We start from the raw sequence: 26,151 nt of genomic DNA, 5'->3' as shown, positions 1-26,151 counted from the left end.
GTGTCTAGGCTCTTTTTTTGTTGATTGAGTTCAGATAATTCAGTGATCTTTAAATCTTTCTCCTCAATCTCTTATGAGATACTTTACATCTTCGTCTATTTTTTTTTCAAATTTGACTTTTTTTACATTTCTCATTATCCCATGGTATCATTGGTTTCTATTCAGTCCTTTCTAATTTTCAGGGAGTTTTCTGTTTGTGCAAGGTTTTGCACCTGCTATGCCAAGCTGTTAATTCTTTTTCTAATACTTCTAGAACTCTTACATCTTTTCCAACTTTTTTCCTCAACCTTATTCCATTTGCAAAAAATTTTTAGCTCTTTTTTTAAAAAAATTCTTGATTCATCTACTCTAGGAACACTAATTGAGTTTGTGTTCAATCTGTGTCACTGAGGCATTTTTTGGAGATGTTCTAACAACACAGTATATGTGTCTTGAAAATCCCTGCCACCACAATAGCTCATTATGGTGGGGTTAATTTTTGGTTTGCCTATTCTTCCAGCCTACCTCCTGACTTTGGACTAGAGATGGGCTCTGTCACAGAGCAGCAGAATGGCTGCTCCTCTTGCTGGTTTCTTGGAGTATTATGCGTTGTATTGTATTGGGATTTCAGGGGCAGGCTGAAGAACTATAACCTTTCATTGCTCCTAAAGTGCAACGTTTATTTTATTAGCTGCCCCCTGGTCTGAGTTCTGCAAATTACTGACCTGGGTTTGGATCTCTGCAAGAGAAGACTGCTGCTGGACTCTACCCCTTTCAGCCAGTTGGTAAATTCTGTTGCTTCAAAGAGCAAAACTGTAGGCTCTCTTCCTTTGGTATGGGATTTTAGTCTTGGTTATTCCTGAATGGGCTGGCCTAGATGGCGGACATGAAACATTACTCTGTACCTGAGATCTGAGCCACACCACTGCTGTTGGTGGCTTCTGAAATTCTTCCTTTCTCAGTCCACTGACCAGGGACTCCCTACTGAGAAATGCCACTCCCCATGTGCAGGTCCTGTTCTCATTCCATCCAGAATCTATGATCCAGAAATAGGTAATGTACAACATATCTGCCAGTTTGTACTTGTCCTTATCATGATGTCTTAGTCAGGGTTTGGGGGTGACCCAGTCTGGGTCTGGAATTTACTCTTGCCCTGGTGCACAGGCTCTCTTTGGGTCCCAGAGTACTCTCATTACAACCCCATCCCCAGGGTCCATAGACATCTTATGTGGAGCCCATTTTGTCTTAGGTAACTCATCATGATGTTTTCTGAATTTCCCCATCAGGATTTCAACTGGTACATTTTCTATACTTGGTTGGACACATTGGGACAAGAGGTCACTGCACTGTTTCCTGTCACTCCATATATCCCCTTCATTTGTCATCTTCCAAAGTCAAAAAGAACCCAAAGGGGTTTAGATAACTGAGAACTGATATATATGTTTGTGTATGCATCCTACAGTCAAGCTAAGGTATATCGTCTAGAAAAAATTAAAAGAAAGACCTTTTAAAACCCTGGACTGAGGCACTCAGATTATAGAAGGTCACAGCACAACCAATTTACCTACAAAATGATTACTTTTTCAGCTATTTTTTCTACTCTTGGTAGAAGCCCTTAAAGAGCTAAACAGAAGATTGTATGTAAGCTCTTAGAAGCCTGGAACTGACAATCAAAGATTTTTTTTCTGGTTTGTTTTTGGGGTCAAGATATTTATTATGAATGCAGTTTTGGGGTGGGGGCGTGTAAGAAAGAGTAGGAAACTACAAAGGCAATAAAATATTCCATTTTCAATATGCATACTGCTATAGGGAAGAGCTCGCCCTTCCTGATTTTACAATGTGTGTGCAACTGATTTGTCATAATCCTAAAAAGATCTACCTCTATGAAATCACAGGGATTAAGCAGAAGCAAGTGTAAAAACAACATTTAACATTATAATACAGTAGATATCAACATATACTGGGAAGCAATTCAATAGGGAAGAAACTGAGAAGCATAGATCTAGAGGTGGAAAGGACCTTAAAAACCCTCTCGTTCCAAGCCCTTCATTTTACATTTGAGGAAACCAAGACCTGGGAGATCCGTGTCACAGTGGGAGTAAGCATCAGAAGGGGGATTTGAACCCATCTCCTCTGATTCAAGAGGTACCATTCCTTCAACTGTCCTGTGGTCTTCCCCTAAAGAAGTGCATCCTGTTCTAGTTATATCAAGGGAAGCTGTTTGTAAGGAAGTGAGGTCAATATGAAAAGAATTGTTAGAAACTAGAAGACTGAGGTAGATTTCTAGTTCTTTCAAGCAAATACAGAAGTGTAAATTAACAAGTGGACAAACTTTCAGGATATAATTATGGCTGGTGAGAAGTGTGTGAAATGATAGGGCTCTAAGGTGGCAAGTTAGAAATGTTATTTTTCTAACTAAAGATTCTATATTGTCCTCACCTAGCTCCTATTCTCCAGTTTCTTAGTAGAGATGAGTTAGCTCTAAGTCTCAATGGGCTTTGTGAATATTAAAGTCATGAGGGAGATACTATAGTTTTGAGTGAGGTAAGTGGCAGTTTTTGATATTGTTATCATTTTACATTTGACAGGTCTTAAAATAAGCACTGGGAACACAAAAAATGGTGTAAGTACAGAGAAGGAAGAAGAAAATTCCAAGATATAATTTTGAGATCATTTGAAATCATCTACTCCTTTGTAATGGAATTTTCTCAAAATCATGCATATAGGGTCAGGATTGAACACAGGTCCACTGCTCTATGCTATCTCCAGATATTAATCACTAATAACAGGTTATCATTCAACATGTGTACATTCACACAAAAAGTAGATTTCAATCATCATAATGTATGAGATGGCTGGATACAAACAAAATTTAATAAGGTATGGCCTTGTCCTCAAGGAGAATACAGTCTAGTTGGGGTGAGATTTAATAAGCACACAAGAATTTCACAAAGCATTATTAAGGCGATTAAACAGAGATTATAGGGTCGTAGATTTTAGAACTTAAAGAGCTATCTAGCCTTAGTCCCCAAGGCCCACAGAGGTCAGATGAATTGCTCAAGGTCACAAAAGGTAATAAGCAGTAAAACTAACACTTGAGCCTAAATTCCACGATGCCCAATCCAATGAACTTGAAAAGCCCTTCGCTTAAAAGAGTCAAGGTCTCCCACTGTACTCTGGGACATTTCCAGTACCCTGATGAATATCTGATCACTGGACACACAAGGCTCTAGAGGAGAAAGTGAGGCTAGAGACTTTGCACAGCCCTTTCTTCGCTCAAATCAAAGTCAACTGCAAGTCATATCATCATCTGCCTGATGTCATGATCCTCTTACAAACCACAACCACTATACCACCGTACCTGAAGGCTCAAATCTAATCTTAAACTAGTGTGCCCTTCAAGCATAACCAACAAATAACAGTTTCTGTTTCCAAAACAAAATTTAAATCTAGTTAAAAGAAAACCAAAAATGCAACTTAAACTATCCAGCAGTTCGTGAAATCTCACTGTCTTGTTTAGTCATTTTTCAGTCATGTCTGACTCTTTATGATCCCATTAGGGACTGTCTTGGCAAGGGTACTAGAGTGGCATTTCCCTCTCTAACTCATTGCCCAGGTTCACACAACTAGTAAGTGTCTTGGGCCAGATATGAACTCAGAAAGATGAGTCTTCCTGACTCCAGGGCCAGCATTCTATCCACTGAGACACCTACCTTCCCTGTATATACTTCTACACTGTACATGAAAAAATCTACTTTTATCCTGGAGCTATATTTTTTAAAAAGTGAGTCAACCATGATTTGGCAATTATTATCATTAATGAGATGTAAAAGTTGTACTCCCATACCTCAACGCTGCATAGAAGCCACAATTTTTATTTGTTTTTAAACTATGAAAGTAAAATACAAACTCTGGCAAATCCTAGCAAGCTGGGATGGCTTTGAAGACAGTTGCCAGTGGTAGATAATCTGTTGTCTGAGGGCAGCCTATCTAAGTTTAGCAATGTTTACTACCAGAAGTTGGAAGTTTTAGGGATATTTTTTTTTAATTCATAACAATGACTGAAGATTGTCTTTTAGGCACTGGGGTGTTAAAAGTCATCTGTGTCAATGGAACAAGCACTTCTTAACTGGAAGAAAAGAGTGAAAGGAGAAGCAGAAGCAATCATTGGCTCAGAAAGGAGAGAGATAAACAACGGTAGTGGTGAAGGAAGAATTAGATGAGAATTGTTTGAAGATAGGAGAAGACTTGGGCATGTGTGTACGCAAGATTAGTTTGAGGGATATGAGAGAGGATTTGCTAAATGCAGGAAAAGGGAACAGAATCAAGGTGGGATTAGTTTTGGTGAAGAGAAAGTTCATCTCTTTATTAGAGACTAGAATTAAAGAGGAAATGAGGGGAGAAGAAGTTAAGACTAAATTAGGTCTTCTGACTCTAATTCTAGTACTCTTTCCACTGTACCGTAAGGAGTCTCAAAATACTGACTAATATTTTATATAAATACTTTCCTAACAGTAATCCTGTAAATGAGTAATGAAAATATAACTACACACATTATACAGATGAAGAAATTTAGGTTCTGAGATATTAATGACTTATCCAGAGGCTATTAAGTGTCACAGCCAGAATTTGAATTCAGGTATCTCTGATTCTAAGTCCCACATAAGTTATAATACAATATACTGCTTTCACCATTAGTGACAGGTTTTTCAAATGAGGAGAGATTCTCATTTCTCTGAATTTGTTACAATGTCACCCTACCTTAAAATGAACTTGGGGGAAAGAGTTTTTATCTAATCCTATGATCTAGCAAATGATACACAATCATCAGAAAATCTGTGAGAATTTGCAAAAGCTCCAAAATCATAATGGAAGAATTTTTAGTGGAGCAAAGAATTCAAAGTTCAAATAAATATATGCTGCTATTAACAAACATTCTACAAAGCAGCACAGAAGAGATTTCTGAGTTCTCTCCTGATCAAAAGAGGCAAGATTATGCATTGGATAATTTGTTCCAATTTCAATGACGACACCAGGCCAGTTTACTGCTTTTAATAACCAGTGCATTTCAGTCACCTCTCACTTTCTCCCACATAAGATCCAATCAGCCTCTCAATGACCTATTTCATGAGTCATAACTCTTATGAATCAGAAAAACGTCTTCAGTCAGTATTTCCCAGACTGCTGTGGGTTCGTTCCAAGAACCAATTTCATCTTCATTGGTTTCCTACAGGAAACCAGACCAACTTCCTATTATTTTATTTTCCTTACTTTCAGCATAGCCCACATAAAATTAACTGGAAGTGAGAGTGATAGAAGACTTCATTCTGCAGAGAGAAGCCAAAATAAACAACATCCAATAAGAGTCTAGACGTCACTGATTCAAATGGACCAAACTTCAGAATGTGCTAAGATTAGAACTTTGTTTTCCAAGCGTACTGAAAAAAGAATGATTTATTTGGATCAACCTTATTGCAAACATTACACTCTGCTGCTGGACAGGTTTTTTGTTTAGTTCTTAAAACATGGTATCTACCAATATAATCATTCCAATTAAGAGGATATCTATGTTAGACTCTTAACACACTTGAGGGGAATAGGGAACCGAACGTGCTGAGAGGAGAGTTGGCTGGAACAACAGAAGATCATTTTTATCTCCACTACCAACAGTAGGCATTTGATAAATTCTTGTTGACTGTTACAAGTCCGTATCTGAGTACCCTATCACCACAGACACTCCATATGGTGCAGGCTATTGGGTTCAATTTGGCATCAAGATCTAAGTTCAAATCTAGACTCTGAAATTTATTAACTAGTTGATAGCTAGCAAAACATTTTAATTCTCTGATACCTGACAAATCTACCTCATGCTATTGTTCTGAAGTCCAGTTTATGTGATGTTGTATATAAATGCTAGGTATTATTACTTATAACACCTCTTCAAGTTTCAGAGAAGGTCTGCATTGGTAGAGAGATTCCTCATTTGGAATTCAAAATTCTGACAAAATCACAATCTCAGTCTCACAATCACAATCACAAAAACACACAAAATCTGATCTCCTACCTATTTGTAAACCTCAAAGAATTTGAATAATGCCATCTTTTATTGTTATTTCCTGTCCTGTTTCCCAGTGGCCAAAATTCCCCTATTTCCTATTGTAGCTGCAGTGAAGGACAGGCAAAAGATCAGTGACAAGATTAGAAACTATCAATTCTTCTAAAGGCAGAAAGCTGTGGTAATGAAAGTGGCCTCTTAACTCCCAGTCTATATATCAATTAACCAAAACAACTTTTCTAAACTAGCTAGGTTCCACATAAGCTTCACGAAACAGCATGGCATGATGCTCCCAAAAGGAAAGATACCTAATATGGAAAACTTCTTTGTCCTCATTCCTGTCAGCTGTAGTCTTTAAAATATGCATGTACTTATTAAAGGACAATTTGCTACTTGATCCCAATTTCAAAGTGAATTTAAAACCTCCTCAATACTCCCACACACTGATCCAAGACAGAACCCCTTTAAGGCCAAATAGAAGAACCACGATTCCTCTTTTTACAAATATTGGAAAATTAAATGTCAGGTTCCTCTATAAGCCATAGATTAAATAACACCAATTACCTAAAACAATTCTTGTGTAACACAATTTTGATATACTTAACCATGCTGGCAACCCTCATGTGAGCATGCTCCTAAATGTCCCTTTCTTCAAATGTGTTCCCAAAACTGACTATTCAAGAGGTAACCTGAGTGTAGAATAGTAAAATGAGTTCAGGGTCCTAATTCATCAATATACTATATGACAAATAATGGAAAGAACATTGAATTTCAGGCTCCCCAACACTAATATTTGCTAACTGTATAACCATGGACATTTGCATAGGTTTTCTATTTCTTTGTTTCATACACGTAAAAGTAAGATGATAATATTTGCAAATTTACCACACAATGCCATTACAAAGCACTACATAAATGTGAGCTATGATTACCACACTGTGTTTATTAATAATGATAGTATCTAATTAGCCAATGAGTTTTGCTTGGTCTCAGAAAGCACAACTAGAAGCACAGAGTAGACCAATGTCAAAGGGGAAGATTTCTAGAGCTTAAGACGGTGCCTGGAAAATAGTAGGCACTTAACAAATGTTTATTGATTGACTGATTTCAGTTTCATGGAAGGAAAAATTTCCTAGCCATTAGTGTCATCCAACAGAAGAACTGGCTGCTAGGGAAGATAATGAGCTCTTCTTCAATGAAAGATTTTGAGGAAAGACTTAGATTTTAATTATAAAGGAGAATAGTTAAATAGAATAAGAACCTCATATAACCAACTCTTGGTTAACTTTAGAGCATCAGCATTGTAGTCTGTCAGCCAATAAAACAAAGGTCACTGTCTTAACTATAGACCTCCTACAATGTCATAAAATTGGCATCCTACATCATTCCCAATGGAACGAAGGCAAGTTCTAGCGGACCTTAACAACCTATCAGGGCTTTGAGTAGATTAAGGACTACTCACTTTTCATCAAAGAAGAGTCTAGTTTAGTTCAGCGAAACTAGTTCACCTTTTCCAATCTCAAAAACTATCCACACTATTCAACAATTACTAAGTTGTACAAGGGTTGATATCTGTGTTATTGGAGGAAGTATTCATATCAGACAAAATCTCAAGTTCTTTTAAGTACTAGTATAAGTACAAATTTTAAAATTTACCCTTGTTAGGTACAGACTTTAACAGAATAAGTTACAATACCCATTGTTACCATTGTCTCTTAATTTTAATCCACTGGGCAATTCCTGAGCTCTAGAAGATAAATTATGAAATCAAAATCCTTCCACTATTGCACCTACTACAGGAAAAGCATGAGTCAGAAACGAAACTATTTCAGGGAAGGCATGTGGTTCATCTAAGATAGGTATCTGGTATGAGAGGTTATGTTATTTCTTTTGAACACACAGTTGGGAATAAAGAACAATCTAGAACACAGAGGGCCAGTATGGGGAATTTGGCCAAATCTTTACCTATTTTCACAATATTTAACACTTGAAAGTATAGTGAATACCCAATTTAGGTATCATTAAACATAAGACAAAAATTCTATTTGATAACAAGCTATGATTTTTGTTTATCAACGATTTTGATAATCATCTTCAGCACAACTCTCCAGTTACACACAAAAGTTGGAACTTAAGCATATTCTTAGCTATCTAACCTAAATGTTTCTTCCATTATGTTAGGAGATGATAAGCTGCAAATAAATTCCTAAATTCCTATCTGAACATATATTCTAATGGCATATAAATACTCACAATTTTTAAAAAATTACTTAGTACTCAGTTAATCTGAAATTTAATAGGCCAGGAATGCAGGACTGGTTCAATATTAGGAAAACTATCAGCAAAATTAACCATATCAATAACAAAACTAACAGAAAGCATCAATAGATGCAGAAAAAGCTTTTGACAAAATACAACACCCCAAAACTCTAGAGAGCATAGGAATAAATGGAGTCATCCTTAAAAGGATAAGTAGCATCTACTTAAAACCATCAGCAACTATTATATATATAATATGGATAAACTAGAGGCATTTCCAGTAAGAGCAGGGGTGGATTAAGAATATCCATTATCATCACTGTTATTCAGTATGGTACTAGAAATATCAGATTTAGCAATAAGAGAAGCAAAAGAAATTGAAGGAATTAAAATAGGTAACGAAGAAACAAAACTGTCACTCTCTGCACATGATAAGATGATATAATTACAGAATCCAAGAGAATCAAGTAAAAAACTACTTGAAATAATAAACAACTTTAGAAAAGTTGTAGGATAAACCCACATAAATCATTAGGATTTCTATATATTACTAACAAAGACCAATAGCAAGAGACAGAAAGAGAAATTCCATTTAAAGTTACTGAAGACATCAGAAAATATTTGGGAGGCAACAAATCGAGGAACTATATGAACACAATTACAAACCACTTTTCACACAAATAAAGTCAGATGATAATTAGAAGAAACATCCATTCCTTGTGGCTAGACTGAGCTAATATAAAAAAAATGACAATTCTACCTAAATTAATTTACTTATTCAGTGCCATACCAAAGAAACTACCAAAAAATTATTTTATGCAGCTAGAAAAAATAATAACAAAATTCATTTGGAAGAACAAAAGGTCCAGAATATCAAAGAAATTAATGAAAAGAAATGCAAGGGAAGGTGGCCTAGCTGTACCAGATCTTAAATTGTATTATAAAGCAGAAATCATCAAAACTACTTGGTACTGGCTAAGGAATAGAGTGGTGGATCAGTAGAATAGGTTGGGTACATAAGACACAGTAGTCAATGACTATAGTAAACTACTATTTGATAAACCCAAAAACTCTAGCTTCTGGAATAAAAATTCACTATTTGACAAAAATTGTTGGGAAAACTTGAAAATAGTATGGCAGAAACTAGGCATCGAGTAACATCTTACACCATACACCAAAATGAACTCAAAATGGGTACACAATTTAGATATGAAAGCTGACACTATAAGTAAATTGGGAGAGCAAGGAATAGTTTGTCTGTCAGATATATGGAGAATGAAAGAATTTATGACCAAACAAGAGATAAATAACATTATGAAATGCAGAATGGATAATTTTGATTACACTAAATGACTAAAGGATATGAATAGGCAGATTTCAGAGGAAGAAATTAAAGATAACTATAGTCATATGAAAAAATGCTCTGAATCACTGAGGTACCACATCATATCTATCAGACTGGCTAGCATGACAAAGCAGGAAGATGATAAATGCTGGAGAAGAAGTGGGAAATTGGAACATTAATGCACTGTTGATGGAGCTATGAACTAATCCAACCATTCTGGAGAACAATTTGGAACTATGACCAAAAAACTATAAAAATGTGCATACCCTTTGGCCCAACAATATCACTTCTAGTTCTATATGCCAAAGAAATCAGAAAAATATTTATAGCAGCTATTCTTATGGTGACAAAGAATTGGAAATTGAGGTGATGCTCATCAATAGGGGAATGGCTGAACAAGTTGTGGTATACGAATGTAATGGAACATTATTGTGCTATAAGAAATAATAAGCAGGGAGACTTCAGAAAAAACCTGGAAAATTTTATATGAACTGATGCTGAGTGAAGTGAGTAGAGCAGGAGAACATTATACACAGTTACAGCCACATTGTGCAATGATTAACTTTGGAAAACTTATCTCTTCTTAGAATGTAAGTATCTAAGACAACTCCATAAGACTCACGATGGAAAATGCTGTCCACATTCAGAAAAAGAACTATGGAGTCTCAATGCAAATTGATGAATATTATTTGCTCTCACTTTTTTCTGTTTCCTTCTTCTTTCTCGTGGTTTCTCCCATTGGTTCTAATTCTTCTTTACAACATGACTAATGTGAACATAGGTTTAATATAAATGCATATGTAGAGCCTATAGCAAATTATACACCATCTTGGGGTGGGAGGAAGAGAGCGATGAGGAGAAAATTGGGGGCTCAAAATCTTATGCAAGTGAATGTTAAAAACTAAAAATGCATCAATAAATTTAATCTAAAAAATCTGAAAGCTACAACAAAAAAACTTTGGGAAACACTGCAGAAACTATGTTTCAACGACTCGGTAAAGACTGAAGGAAGCCAATACGTCTCAACTCCAAAACTTCCCTGCAATGAGCCTGAGATGACAATTTGTACTTTTTTCTAATACAGGTCAGTGAAAGTGATACCTGCGAGCTAATAAATGATAAAAAGTATCATTTGTTATTTCATGAAAAAGTATAAAATGATAGGTTTCACTGCTTGGATAAAACAGAAGGTATAATAATGATCTTTAATGACATCTGGATAGTATTTTGATAATTAAAAAGAAACGTGTTTTCCTGCTAAAGAAGAAGAAAAAGTAATTTTTATCTTGAACAATGAAGAATATAATGAAGAAAACACATAATATATGCCTGACTGTATAATAATCACAATCCAGATAAAAAGAAACAAACATACCACTAAAAAAATTATAAATCTTTGAAAACTAAAATTTTTAACAATTCACTAAAATATTTAGGCATCATCATATTACCAAGTTCAATAAAAAAGAATTCTTATAATTGAACTTTAGTAAAAAACTATTTAAAAAGCTGAATTTATCTGTCTCTTCAGTCAAATATTCCAAACTGGCATTAGTCTTTTACAGCAAGGATAATGGGAAAACAATTCAAGAATGTTTAACTTTTAGAGTTAGACAGTTTCTGTCAACAGAACTCCACACAATTTCACATACCTTTCCACCATGATGGGCTTGTAGCTTCTCATCAATACTAAAGCATCATATTCACAGGAAAGTTGGAGAGTTAAAATGGAAACAGTGAAACAAAATACTACAAATACATATTTTTTTCTAAACGTCATTTTTTCACAAGGACAAGGATATGTGTTTTCACTAGTGAAGGTAAGTCCCACCATGAAAACTCTGTCCATTGATGCAGAATGCCAAATCATATGTAATTTAAAGTCTTGTAGAGAGAAAAAGGGCCTCAGAGGTTATTCTCATGATCACACAGATGGTATTAGTATGTCTCAGAGGCAGGTCTTGAAACCAGGTCCTTCTTACCTCTTCTTGGTCTCTATATCCTATTCCCTACTGCTTCTCAAGCTATTATGCCTTCAGAAACAGACAAGCAATATTCAGGGGACTGGAGAAATAAAATCAGAGGACGAGCACTGTCATTCTGTGGGAATAGAATCTTTACCTTTTATTACTTTTAGTAATTCTGGGGAAAGATAGTTATTGGAAAAAAAGGGGAAAAGGACAAATGCTAATAAGGCATCATTTAAGTAAACTTCAATGTTGGTCAGAGCTTAGATTTTAGTTTGAATGGGAAACAAACCTAGTACAGAACAAGGGAAAAATCATTTTCTCCCAGACTGTAGTGAATAGCAAAATGTTCTTATCAATTTGTATGTACATGCTAATAACCTGAAAAGAAAATGAGTCTAATGTTTTATGGAATTACTTTAGACCACTGATTGTTTAGAATAGTCATTTCACCATGGTATGCCATATAGATTAATGTGATGGTACGTTTTTTTTCCTTTAGCAACTGAAACAGAAATGATAGATAAATTACATCCTGCCTAGGGAAGATGATATTGTAGACCAGCAAGTAATACTGACAAGTTTGCATAGTAATTGTGGTTTTCCCAACTAAAATATATTTCCTTTTATTTATATGATATATGTGCATTAGAAGAACCATCAACTATCGTAAACCACTCCTTGGAATGGAATTTAATACCTCTCCTATTTCATTCAGTCCAACCATAAGCAAAGTACTACTAAGACAACAATTGGAACTGAGAAAATTCCTAAAGCCCTGTGGATAAATTTTCAGTGTCTCTGGGATTAATATACCAAGTTTCTGAAAAGAAAATGCATGAGATACAGAGAGACTGCTGGAAAGCCTGAAAAAACAGACAGGAATTCAACAATTGTTTGATCAAGCTGAAAGACAGGAAAAATACAAAGTAACTTTCACCTCAGTCAATGACACTAAGCACAACAGAACAGAACTTAGCTTTTAAAAAACTTGCAGCTTTTCTCTGGCAATATTATTCTCTCAACAAGTACTTTAAAAGTTTATTAAAAATAAACATATGAAAATGGCACATGGGTTGAGTTATCATTTTCCAAGATGTTACGAAAGCATTTTATCTTCAATATAATTTGAAATGACAGAAAATAATAAAAGATCAAAGCCAGGGGCTTACTGTACCAAAGTAATGTGAAATTATATTTTCTTTGAATTGGTAGTAACATTTTCTTACATAGTTGAATAAGAAACTTTATGATGTTTAATAAGAAAACTATTCTGAACAGTAATTCCACATTAGTATAACAATTTTCTAATGTTCAAATGCCTTCAATAATTAGAAAGGAACAATGTGAGTGCTCCATCTGGGAGAGGCTTTTATTTCAGAGCCTGGATTTGCCCTCTACATCATTACTCAATGAAACTCAGTGTGGAAAACTGCTTACTTTGACATGACTCTGGGCTCCTAAGTTGTAGATTTCTGTAGGTTTCACTTCATTAATTATCTTCACAAGGCAGGTACTGTCCGTGAGATCTCCATAATGCAATTTCATATCTTTGGAGTTCAAGAAGACACCATTAGAAAAAAAGTAAATAAGATTAAGAAAAATTAAAACAGATAAGCACATTTAGAAAGTTTGAAGCCTCATGCGAAATAAGTTAATTTATTTTCATAGACTCAGAAGTAAAATTTAATTGGCACTTTAAAATAACTTACAAAGAAGATCTTTTAAAACTATAATTTTATTATATCATATGCAATTAGTTCAATAAATACTTATTAAGTCACAACTATATTCAGGGCACTGTAATAAAATTAAATAAATATGTATTGAGCTATTATTATGTGTAAGGCAATGAGGCAGATGACATAATTCATAAATCATACTTTTGCATTAAAAATTCTAAGAAATATGCTACAAGAAAGCTGAATATTATGGAGCAAAAAAAAAAATCCCTATTAAATATCTATGCTTTTAAAGAAGAAAAAAAAGTCATGGTAATAATAAAACCGGTCTTGAAAATACTTTTGTACTTATTCACATGCTTCTACCTGGGGACTCTTGAAGTGCTAGGTAAGCATCAGTGTTGTTATATTCTTCCCTGTTCCTCACAAATTCAAAAGAATTACTTTATACCCTGATGGGTAAGAAGATCTAAATTCAAAGACGATAATCAAAAAGTAAATATTCTGCTAAAGGCTCTTCAGTCTTTTTCAGTTAACTGAAGTACTATACCAACTAGCATATACTTCCAAAGGTCTAAATGGTATGAGACAGAATAATATTGCAGAAAAGTGACTGATTTGAAATCAGAAGATATGTGTACATGTCCCAGCTCTCCTATATTCCAGCTGGGTAGAAATAGGTCAATCACTTAACCTCATTGGGCTTTAATGTCTTCATCTCTAAAGTTGTTTCTAATTCTAATTTATGATCCTATAATTTAACTCATCAGTGCATTTACTAATAACATACATTATTTTCACAAAATCTTGTTCTTTTCTTGTGCAAGTCAAGAAGTAACCTAAAATATACTACCAAGGATATGAGTCTAGATTAAAGAAATGGACTAGTTTATATATTTTTAAAAAAGGAAAGAAAGAAAACAGTTGGATAGCTTGAATAAGAATCCGTACCCATAAGATATTAAATGAAAAGGAAGGAAGGAAGGAAGGAAGGAAGGAAGGAAGGAAGGAAGGAAGGAAGGAAGGAAGGAAGGAAGGAAGGAAGGAAGGGTAAAACATTTATTACTAACCACTACGTGCCAGCCAGGCACCATGCTAAATGATTTATAAATATTATCTTAATTGATCCTCATAAGAATCCTGGGTGTCACTATATCACAATTTCACCGTTGAGGGAACTGAGGCAGACAGATGTTAAATGACTTCCCCAAAGTTGCACAGCTAGTAAGTGAGGTTGGATTTGAACTTAGGTCTTTGTGACTCCAAAACCAGCACTCAAACTACACCAAGAGGAAGATTTCTAAAACTTTGGGAATTTCCACATTGGAAATTCATGGAAATACATGGACAAGAATTGTATATAATAGAGAGATATGAAGAGATTGCAATCTGCTTCTATGGAATGACAAAACACCAAAGCAATCACTGATTCATCAGATTATCAATAATGCATAACCCTGGGCTATGTCAAGATTCAGAAATAGTAATCTTACTCACTTTGTGCAAAAACAAGAAACATCTCTGAGGTAAATATTTGACACTTGAAATAGGGAGTACAATATTGTATTAGTTTCCTAGGGTGGCAGAGCATTGTATTGGTAGCTGGAAGAGATAACTAATTTGGATTATTTATCAAGACACAGTCCCTGACTTCAAAGGAATTAACTATAGTCAAGTATAGGGAAGAAATACAAATATATAGATAGCTATGATAGACATTATATGAGAAGCATGTTAGTGAAAATGCTATGTCAGATCTAAAGGATACAGTCCTTACAGGTCAGAAAAATCAAAGAAGTGTTCATGAAAGAGATGGCATTTGAAATGCACTCTAAAGCACAGGTATGAATTCTAAAAAGTTGGTGAAAATATCTGACCTCCAAGGAGGTGTGGCTGCTCTGCTTGATATTGTTACTAATGTGTGGAGATGTCCAAAAAGCCTGGGACATATGGAGCTCTTGATGAGGAAATGTGATAATCTATTACTTATTGACTATGAATGACATCCTTCTTACCTTAGGATACCTGCTTATTAAATGTATTTTAATTTATACACTTGCTGATCACATGTTCCTGCCTTCATGAATGAATTTAAACTTTTTTAACTAAACATAATAGCCTAAGTTTAAAATAAAAGAACCAAAAAAGGAGGAGAGGGAAAAGTGCTAATCAGGACAATCTTCCAAACATGCAGATACTTTCATCATGTGGTTAAAATCCCAACTGATTAAAAACTACAAATCTTCTATATACCTTACAAGATGGTCTCCAGGATCTGTGGCCAAAACAGTTTGACTTGGAGACCAACTTGCTAATCAGAAGCCCTGTGAACTTACTGATGGATTCCTCAGACCACTGAGGACTATATTCCAAGCCTTTCCGGCTCAGTAGGATCTCTAAGAGCCTGTTCTTCTTGGGGATCATCTTTGAGAAGTCAGAATCACCTCTACATCATGTTGCCAAACTGGAGTCGGACTTTAGTGAAGGCAGAAAACTAGCATCCTCCATTATTTGTATAAAAGAGACCCCACCATTTGAAGTAAATGGGTCATCAGATAATCATTATGGTACAGTTTCCCACATCAGAGTATACTGTCCTACTGGGGTAGCAAAGTCCCTTCTACCTGAAGAAATTCCATTACCTACAGGAATTCAATCTCGGCTTTATCCTAAGGGGATGCTCTGGTAACTTAGGAGCAAGACATGTTCTCTTCCTAAGGCATGTAACTAATCAGCAACGCAGAATACGTAAATAGTAGTACATAAATAAATAAGCAGTGCATAAGTACTACATACAGAGAGTAGATAAGTGCATAAGTAGTACATATATAAATGAGATTTGACAGAAATGAAAAATACGTTTTAAAGGCAAAATTACTTTTGTCATCCTTTAGATGTCCTTCAAAAAAAGTTATACGTGAAAGAAAATGGCTTACTTCCTTCAATATGAGCCTGAGGGTTCTTATAGAGATGTTCAATCCGACCTGTGTTGAAGGAACTTGATCGACGTACAATTCCATGGACCTATGATATTGTTTTTATAGTGAGAAAAGAAAAATAGCGAATTATAAGGAAAAGTATAATATGGTGGTACATGCAACTCAGTCTTTTAATTGAGTAAGAAAAAAGGACTAGGTTGTTGTTTTTGTTTTTAAACAAATAATTGGAAACAGTACCAATGGTTTATTTTTTGGCTCTTCCCCCAGGTCTCTCTTCCTAAACTTAAAAAACATACACATATAAACCTCACAGGTAACTGGCTAATTATGTGGTTTCAGAATGAAAGCTTCACTCTAGCTACCACAACCCATGTTTTTCCAAACACACATACAGAGAGAGAGAGAGAGAATATTGCTGATAGGGCTATCTCTGTATTCTGAAACTGAAGACAGACCATGTATAGCAGTATCAGTGAGGAAAAATCATCTTGTCTATTTAATATATAACAAATCTTGCTATGGTTCCTAATGCTAACATTATTTTCCTTAGTGCTCTAGAAATTATTTTCTTTTTTTTTCTTTTTTTTTTATTATTATTTTTTAATGTTTAACAATCACTGCCATACAATTGAGATTTTATCCCCCCCACACCTACCCCCCACTACCCCCCTCCCTCCCCACGACTGCATACAATTCTGTATAGGTTCTACATATACTTTCCTATTGAGTATATTTTCACTATAGTCATGCTATGTAGTCAGACTAAAATAAATGAAAGAAATCATATAACAAATCAAAACATGATACACAAACACATACACATACACAAACATGATCTGCTACATTTTGTGAATGACTTCCATATTTCTTTCTCTGAGTGTGGAAGGCATTTTGCCTTGAGAACCACCTTTGGGATTTTTTTTTTTTATAAGAAGTTTTTGCGTTATTACAAAATTCCAAGTCTACCAGAAAAAACTCTCACACATTGTGGTCGTTGCTGTGCACAAAGTTCTCCTGGTTCTGCTCCTTTCACTCAGCATCAGGTCATATAAATCCTTCCAGGCCTCTCTGAAGTCTTCTTGTTCATCATTTCTTATGGCACAATAGTACTCCATTGCATTCATATACCATAATTTATTCAGCCATTCCCCAATTGATGGACATCCCCTTGACTTCCAGTTTTTGGCAACTACATAGAGTACTGCTATAAATATTTTTGTACATGTGGGACCCTTTCCCATTTTTATGATCTCTTGGGGATATAGTCCTAGTAGCGATACTGCTGGGTCAAAGAGTATGCACATTATTGTAGCCCTTTGGGCATAGTTCCAAATTGCTCTCCAGAATGGTTGGATGCGCTCGCAGCTCCACCAACAATGAATTAGTGTTCCAACTCTCCCACATCCTCTCCAGCATTTATCATTTTCTTGTTCTGTCATGTTTGCCAATCTTATAGGTGTGATGTGGTACCTCAGAGTTGTTTTGATTTGCATCTCTCTAATCAATAGTGATTTACAGCATTTTTTCATATGATTATAGATAGCTTTAATTTCTTCCTCTGAAAATTGCCTGTTCATATCATTTGACCATTTATCAATTGGGGAATGACTTGTATGATTATACATATGAGTCAGTTCTCTATATATTCTAGAAATGAGGCCTTTATCCCCGAGCTTAGTTGTAAAAATTCTTTCCCAATTTACTACATCCCTCCGGATTTTGGTTGCATTGGGTTTGGCTGTGCAAAAGCTTCTCAGTTTAATGTAATCAAAGTTATCCATTTAGCATTTCATAACGCTTTCTATCTCTCCTTTAGTAAAGAATTCTTCCCTTCTCCATAGATCTGATAAATACACTATTCCTTGCTTCTCCAGTTTATTCATGGTATCAATCTTTATACCTAAATCATGTACCCATTTGGACTTCATTCTTGTGTACGGTGTCAGGTATGGGTCTATGCCTAATTTCCGCCACACTGTTATCCAGTTTTCCCAGCAATTTTTATCAAACAATGAGTTCTTATCCCAGAAGCTGGGGTCCTTGGGTTTATCAAACAGAAGGTTGCTATATTCCTTGCCTACTGCATCTTGAGTGCCAAGTCTATTCCACTTGTCTACCTCTCTGTTTCTTAGCCAATACCAAGTGGTTTTGATAATTGCTGCTTTATAGTACAGTTTGAGGTCTGGTAGCGCTAGGCCACCTTCCCAAGCATTTCTTTTCATTAGTCCCTTTGATATTCTGGACTTTTTGTTTTTCCAAATGAATTTTGATATTATTTTATCCAGCTCTAGAAAATAATTGTCTGATAGTTTAATTGGTATGGCACTAAATAAGTATATTAATTTAGGTAGAATTGTCATTTTTATTATATTAGCACGGCCTACCCATGAGCAACTAATGTTTTTCCACTTACTTAAATCTGACTTTATTTGTGCAAAAAGTGTCTTGTAATTGTGTTCATATAATCCCTGGGTTTGTTTTGGCAGGTAGACTCCTAAGTATTTTATACTGTCTACCCTAGCTTTAAATGGGATTTCTCTTTCTATCTCTTGCTGTTGGACTTTGTTGCTAATATATAGGAACGCAGAAGATTTGTGTGGGTTTATTTTGTAACCTGCAACTTTGCCAAAGTTGTTTATTAATTCAAGTAATTTTTTACTTGAATCTCTGGGATTCTCTAGGTAAATCATCATATCATCTGCAAAGAGTGATAACTTAGTTTCTTCTTTGGCTATTCTTATTCCTTGAATATCTTTATCTTGTCTAATTGCTACAGTTAACATTTCTAGTACCATATTGAATAATAGTGGTGATAATGGACAACCTTGTTTCACCCCTGATCTTATTGGGAATGCATCTAGCTTATCCCCATTGCATATAATGCTTGCTGAAGGTTTTAGATAGATACTGCTTATTATTTTATGGAAAGTTCCCTTTATTCCTACGTTCTCCAGTGTTTTTAGTAGGAATGGGTGTTGTATTTTGTCAAAAGCTTTTTCTGCATCTATTGAGATAATCATGTGGTTTTTGTTAGCTTTGTTGTTGATGTGATCGATAATGCTAATAGTTTTCCTAATATTGAACCAGCCCTGTAATCCTGGTATGAATCCTACCTGATCATAATGTATTAATCTCCTGATAAGATGCTGTATTCGTTTTGCTAAAATCTTATTTAAAATTTTTGCATCTACATTCATTAGGGAAATTGGTCTATAATTTTCTTTCTCTGTTTTGTCTCTTCCTGGTTTGGGTATCAAAACCATATTTGTATCATAGAAAGAATTTGGGAGGACTCTTTCTTCCCCAATTTTCAAAAATAGTCTATATAGTATTGGAATTAACTGTTCTTTAAATGTTTGATAGAATTCACTTGTGAATCCATCTGGCCCTGGAGATTTTTTCCTAGGGAGTTCATTGATGGCTTGTTCAATTTCTTTTTCTGAGATGGGGTTGTTTAAGTATTCAACTTCCTCTTCTGTTAGTCTGGGCAATTTGTATTTTTTAAAATATTCATCCCTCTCGTTTAGATTATCGAATTTGTGGGCACAAAGTTGGGCAAAGTAGTTTCTAATTATTGTTTTAATTTCCTCCTCATTGGAGGTGAGTTCACCCCTTTCATTTTTAATATTAGTAATTTGATTTTCTTCTTTCTTTTTTTTAATCAGATTGACCAAAGTTTTATCAATTTTATTAGTTTTTTCATAAAACCAACTATTGGTTTTATTTATTAATTCAATAGTTTTCTTAATTTCAATTTTATTAATCTCTCCTTTGGTTTTCAGTATTTCTAATTTGGTATTTATTTGGGGATTTTCAATTTGTTCTTTTTCTAGCTTTTTCAACTGCAAGCCTAAGTCATTGATCTCCTCTTTCTCTATTTTATTTATGTAAGCATTCAAAGATATAAAACTTCCCCTAATAACTGCTTTTGCAGTATCCCATAAGTTTTGGTATGTTGTCTCACTATTGTCATTCTCTTGAATGAAATTGTTGATTGTTTCTATGATTTCTTCTTTAACCCAACCCTTCTTTAGAATTAGATTATTTAGTTTCCAATTGATTTTTGGTTTCTCTTTCCATGGCCTTTTATTACATGTAATTTTTAATGCATTATGATCTGAAAAGGATGCATTGATTATCTCTACCTTTCTGCACTGGATTGTGAGATTTTTATGTCCTAGTACATGGTCAATTTTTGTAAATGTTCCATATACCGCTGAGAAAAAGGTATATTCCTTTCTATTCCCATTTAATTTTCTCCAAAGATCTATCATATCTACCTTATCCAGAGTTTTATTTACCTCCTTAACCTCTTTCTTGTTTATTTTGAGGTTAGATTTATCGAGTTCAGAGAGGGGGAGGTTGAGGTCCCCCACTAGTATAGTTTTGCTATCAATTTCTTCCTTCAACTCCCCCAACCTCTCCTCTAAGAATTTGGATGCTATACCACTTGGAGCATACATGTTTAGTAATGATATTGCTTCATTGTCTATGGTGCCTTTTAGCAGGATATAGTTTCCATCCTTCTCCCTTTTGATTAGATCTATTTCTGCTTTTGCTTTGTCTGAGATTAGGATTGCTACTCCTGCCTTTCTTACATGAGCTGAAGCACAGTATATTCTGCTCCATCCTTTGACCTTTATCCTATGTGTATCCCCCCGTTTCAAATGTGTTTCTTGTAAGCAGCATATTGTTGCATTATGGCTTTTAATCCATTCTGCTATCCGTCTCCGTTTTATGGGAGAGTTCATTCCATTCACATTCACAGTTATGATTACAATCTGTGTATTTCCCTCCAACCTCTTTCCCACCATTTGTGCTTTTAGCTCTCCCGTCTCCCTTCCCCTCCTCAATAGTATTCACTTTTCTCCCCCTCCTCCTGCAGCCTTCCCCTCCTTCTTTTAGCCCCCCTCCCTTTTACTCTTATTGCTTCTTTCCTCCCTTTTAGCCACCCTCCCCTTTCTTCCCCCTTCCCCTCCTACTACCTATAGAGCTAGTTAGGATTATCTACTTAACATTATTGTTCCCTCCTTTAAACAAATCAGATGAGAGTACCTCTCAAACAATGCTCATCTCCCTCCCCTCCTTCCCTCTACTATAGTTTTGTACTTCTTCCTGTGATATAATTTGCCATTTTCTGCTTCCCCCTTTTCACACCTCCTATTACAATCCCTTCTCATACTTAAATCATATTTTTGACATAACATCATTTACTTTATACCCATTCCCTCTACATATATCCCTTTTATCATAATAGCTGCACAGTTCTCAAGATTAACAGGTATCATCTTCCCTTATAGGGAGGTAAACAGTTTGCCCTAATTGAGTAGCAAGTTTTTGTTTTTGTTTTTTCCCCCCTGTTTACCTTTTTATGATTATCTGGAGACCTGCATTTGAAGATCAAATTGTCTATTGAGTTCTGGTGTTTTGGTCAGGAAGCTCTGGAAATCCCTTATTTCATCGAATGACTTTCTCCTTGCCTGAAATGTTATGCTGAACTTTGCTGGGTAGTTGATCCTTGGTTGAAGTCCCAACTCCTTTGCCTTACGGAATATTGGGTTCCAATTCTTTCGATCTTTTAATGTAGAAGCTGCAAGGACCTGTGTGATCCTGACTGTATGTCCTTGATATTTGAATTGTTTCTTTCTGGCTGCTTGTAGTATTTTCTCCTTCACTTGATAGCTCTGGAATTTGGCAACTATATTTCTTGGGGTTTTGAGTTTGGGATCCCTTTCGGGAGGGGAACGGTGGATTCTTTCGATGACGATTTTGCCCTCTGGGTCGAGTACTTCTGGGCAGTTTTCCTTGATGATTTCCTGGAAGATATTGTCCAGACTCTTTTCTTCATCATGGGTTTCTGGCAGGCCAATAATTCTTAAATTTTCTCTCCTGGATCTATTTTCCAGGTCAGTTGTTTTTCCAATTACATATTTTACATTTTCTTCTATCTTTTCATTCTTTAGATTTTGTTTGACTGATTCTTGTTGCCTCATTGAGTCATTAGTTTCTACTTGCCCAATTCTAATCTTCATCGTATTGTTTTCTTCAGTTAGCTTTTGCATCTCCTTTTCCATCTGACCAATTTTTCCCTTTAAGGAGCTATTTTCTCCATTTAATTTTTGTACTTCTTTTTCCATTCGACCAATTTTCCCAGTTAGGTTTTGTGTTTCCTTTTCCATTTGATCAATTTTCCCAATTAGGTTTTGGGTTTCCTTTTCCGTTTGATTAACTCTTCCTTTTAGGGAATTATTCTCTCCAGTTAATTTTTGAACTTCCTTTTCCATTTGTTCAATTTTCCTTTTCAGAGTGATGTTCTCATCAGTGAATTCTTTTTTTATAATTTTAAAATCATTGGCCAGTTTTTCTTTTATTTCCTTCTTCAGCTGTTCCAGGTAATCTAGTTGAGCTTGCGAGAAATTCATAGTCCCTTCTGAGGTTTCAGATGGAAGTACAGTCTCAGCTCTGACCTCTTTGGTGTTTGTGTTTTGGTCCTTATCCCCATAGAAAGATTCTATGGTTTTTTCACTTTTCGTCTGCTTTTTCTGATTCATGATGTTGGCTGAGTGTTGTAGCTTCTGGTTCTTTCAGTCAGAAGGTACAGATCTTTGTGTTCAGCTGATGGGGGTCGAGGCTAAAAGCAGGTTTTTGTTTTTTGTTTCCCAGATCAACCCTGGGGTTAGCTTGTTAGGTGTGTGGGAGGGGTGGTCTGGTCTCAGGAGATCTCCTCAGCTGACCTGAGGCAAAGGCAAGGTCAGGGGATGGTGATCCCAGCTTCCCTATTGTCTTCCCTTTTCCCCTAAAGGACTGGGGCACGCCTAGATGCTAATGCGTGTTCCCGCCCCTCCTGGGGCTCGTCTCGAGGCGCTGAGGCTTGCCTGGGTCTCAGTGCGAATTTTCTCTGCCCTGGGTCGTCTGTCCTTCCAGATCGCCTCCGCCACGGTAGGAAGAATCCCCCTTTGCTATTTTTCTAGCCTCTGGTGTTATGAGACTATTTGCCCCCTTCTGCTGTTCCGGCTGATCCAGGATTTATCTGGGGAAATATTTTATGGTTCTTTCACGGTCATCAGGCGGGGAGGAGAGAGCATTTACTGATCACTCCGCCATCCTGGCTCCAGGAAGTTCAAGTAGGTGACTTACCGAAGTTTAGTCTTCAGGCTGAAGGTTTCAAGGGCTGCTGCGCTGATATCTGGCGCTCAGCGGCTCTCACCAGCTCGGTTTGGCTTGTCTCCTGCTCCGCTGGTTTCGCCCGCCACTCTCGGGCTTCTCAGGTCCCTTCTGCCCTGCTGCGCTGACTGCGCTGCGCTGTGCGCTGGGGGCTTACCCCCGCGGAACAGATCCTTCCCGTGGACCTTCCAGTCTAACCTGGGCTCCGAATCTGTCAAAGTCTGTCACCCACTGGATTCCACACCTCCAAAGTTTGGTCAGATTCTCCTTTCAGAGATATCCAGAGGAGTTTGTCCAGGAGCTTAGGTGAGTCGTTGCTTTCACTCCGCCATCTTGGCTCCGCCCCTAGAAATCATTTTCTCTGGGAAAGATCACTTAACATTTCTGGGCTTTAAAGTATGGTCCAGGTGTCAGTGCATTTACCAACCTAACTGATATTATTTACACATAACTTTGATTTTTCTCTTTTGCAAGTTGAAAGCCAGCATAAAAGATACATACACTCTCATATATTTTACATATATATAATATATATAGTACATATATTATACACACACACACACATTTAGTTTTAGGATATATGTGACAGAAAAAGGAAAGGGGTGTGTCAGTCATCAAGAATGAGACACAGCAGATGTATAGCCCAAAAAAGGACAGAGAAAAGATTGCTGCTATCACAGAATTCAAGCAAGCAGAGGTTTGAGGCAGAATCCTACTCTCTAGAACATATGAGAGGCCATTTGAAATTTTATCTTTGAATAAAGTGCAGTAATAAAAATAGTTGGAACAAGAATACGTACCTGTCTAATGGTAAAGAAAAGGCTAACTGAAATTAGTACATAAGGGAAATTGTTCAAGACATAATCCCACTTCCTCCTTATACAAACATTGCACCTTTTGTGCTGCTAGTGTTAATGTCAGCTTAGGTCACAGGTTGGACAAGTGTCAAGTTTGGAATGGCAGCTTTAATTTCAATATTTGACTTATTTTTAAAGTCTTACTTAAAATATTTAGTGGATTCTATTTTACCCATCTTAATGTCTCTTTTTTCACCTCTTTCCATTTCTGAAAACTGGATTAATCTTAGATATGACTTTGAGATCACCATCATATGGAGAAAATGAACAAGAATGAATCCAAATACAGATATAGGTATCATTTTTATATGTGGCAGACATGGGTAACTAAATTGCATAAAATTTTATGCTAAAACTTTTTAAATCTAAATTTTGTGAAGCTAACAGCACTATTTTTCTCTTTAATACACATTAGTTTTGTTTATTTCCTTATATGAAGTACAATACTCTTAAAACTGAACTATAGCTAAATATTCTGTTTGACAATTTAGCCAACACACACAGAAAATATTTTAGAGTATTTTTTTTCCAAAGGACTGATATATGAAAACTCATTAAGTAAGATAAATACAGGGGAAACAGGTCATTAAACTGAGTTTTCAGTAGGCAAGTATTAAAAACAGAGAAACGTAAGCAAATAAGAGGATGACAGCAAAGAATGAGATGGATAGATAGTGTCTTGGAAACAATGAACATGAACTTCAGCAGACTTCAAGAGATAGTGAAGGGTAGAAAGGCCTGGCATGCTATGGTCTCTGGGGTCAGTAAGAGTTGGACATAACTAAATACTGAACAACAAAAACACCTATACAGCTTTAAATTACTTCTTTTAGAAATATTTATATGCAAAGAAAAAACCTCAATAAGTTCTCCTCTTTAATTTTTGTCAAATTTACAAGGTATGAAGTTGTGATAAACAGTTATGACTATTATACAAGTTTATGAATTTTCTAAAATCCAATTATAAATATGAAGTCAATCACAATTTTTTTCTGCTCTTGAATTCAGATTTATCATTACTTAAGAGAAAGTTTCTTTACCTGGCAAAGAGAAGTCCAAAGAATAAAGGCAGATCATTAACTTTTTAGCAATAAAAAAATGCTAAGATCATACAAGTGTCCTATCACATTTTTTGAAAATAATCAACAAGATCAAATATCACTATCTCAAATAAAAAGACAACATTACAGAAGTTTGTAATGTTTACAAAGACAATTCTGACACAAGTCAGTGGTAGATCCTATGAATCATGGTGAGAATCAGATGACTACATAATGCTTCATCAAAGAAATAGTCTACATTTCATCAGTGATAGTGGGTAGCACTCTGTCTGAGTATACATTGAACCTCATATGCAGAGAACCTTTGCTATGCATATTCAAAAGGAAGACCTGCTAAAACATTTACTCTATGACAGCAGGCATTACCTTAAGAACTAATGAAAGCTGAGTCTTTTTGTGACGGAGGTGAAACAAACTGTGTATACACTGGATAATCTGGATAAGAATGCAAGATTAGTGAACTCTTCACAAAAGACAGATATATGAGATTTCTGAATGTAATTGTTTTTAAAGGCTTTGGTTATTGGGTTTTCTTTTGGAGGGAGCAGAGATGGGGGTATAGAAACTCATATAATAAGAGTTTTTCTACAAAGTGAAGTCAATGTTTAAAATGATTTGAGCAAAACATTAAAAAAATGTTCAAAATCAACAAACTGTAGTAAAATTACTGACATCTCTAAATATAGCACGTTTGATAAATAAGTTTCAAGTCACATTCAATTAAGTGGAAAGAAAGAAAGACTTCTTAAAGTACTCAATATCAAAGACAAGTCTACTTGAAATGAATCCCTACAGTCAAATAAGGCAACAGTTCAAAGAAATGCTTCACTATTTAAAGAAGAA

General features: G+C 35.6%; 1 protein-coding gene across 3 annotated transcripts in view; it reads right to left on the bottom strand.

Annotated features, from left to right (window-relative positions):
* GMDS (GDP-mannose 4,6-dehydratase) overlaps positions 1-26,151 on the bottom strand; it is a 761,839-nt gene that overhangs the window by 591,482 nt on the left and 144,206 nt on the right. For all 3 annotated transcript variants that reach the window (XM_072606894.1, XM_072606892.1, XM_072606893.1), the window contains exons 3-4: positions 16,224-16,311; positions 13,046-13,155 (exon numbers count right to left, since the gene is read on the bottom strand). In XM_072606894.1, coding sequence (XP_072462995.1) covers positions 13,046-13,155; positions 16,224-16,311 — 198 coding nt within the window. The remainder of the gene's footprint in view (positions 1-13,045; positions 13,156-16,223; positions 16,312-26,151) is intronic.

The sequence above is a fragment of the Notamacropus eugenii genome, chromosome 4, assembly GCF_028372415.1.
Source record: "Notamacropus eugenii isolate mMacEug1 chromosome 4, mMacEug1.pri_v2, whole genome shotgun sequence".
In the NCBI taxonomy this organism is placed as follows: domain Eukaryota; kingdom Metazoa; phylum Chordata; class Mammalia; order Diprotodontia; family Macropodidae; genus Notamacropus; species Notamacropus eugenii.
This window is presented reverse-complemented; position numbering and strand designations above follow the sequence as displayed.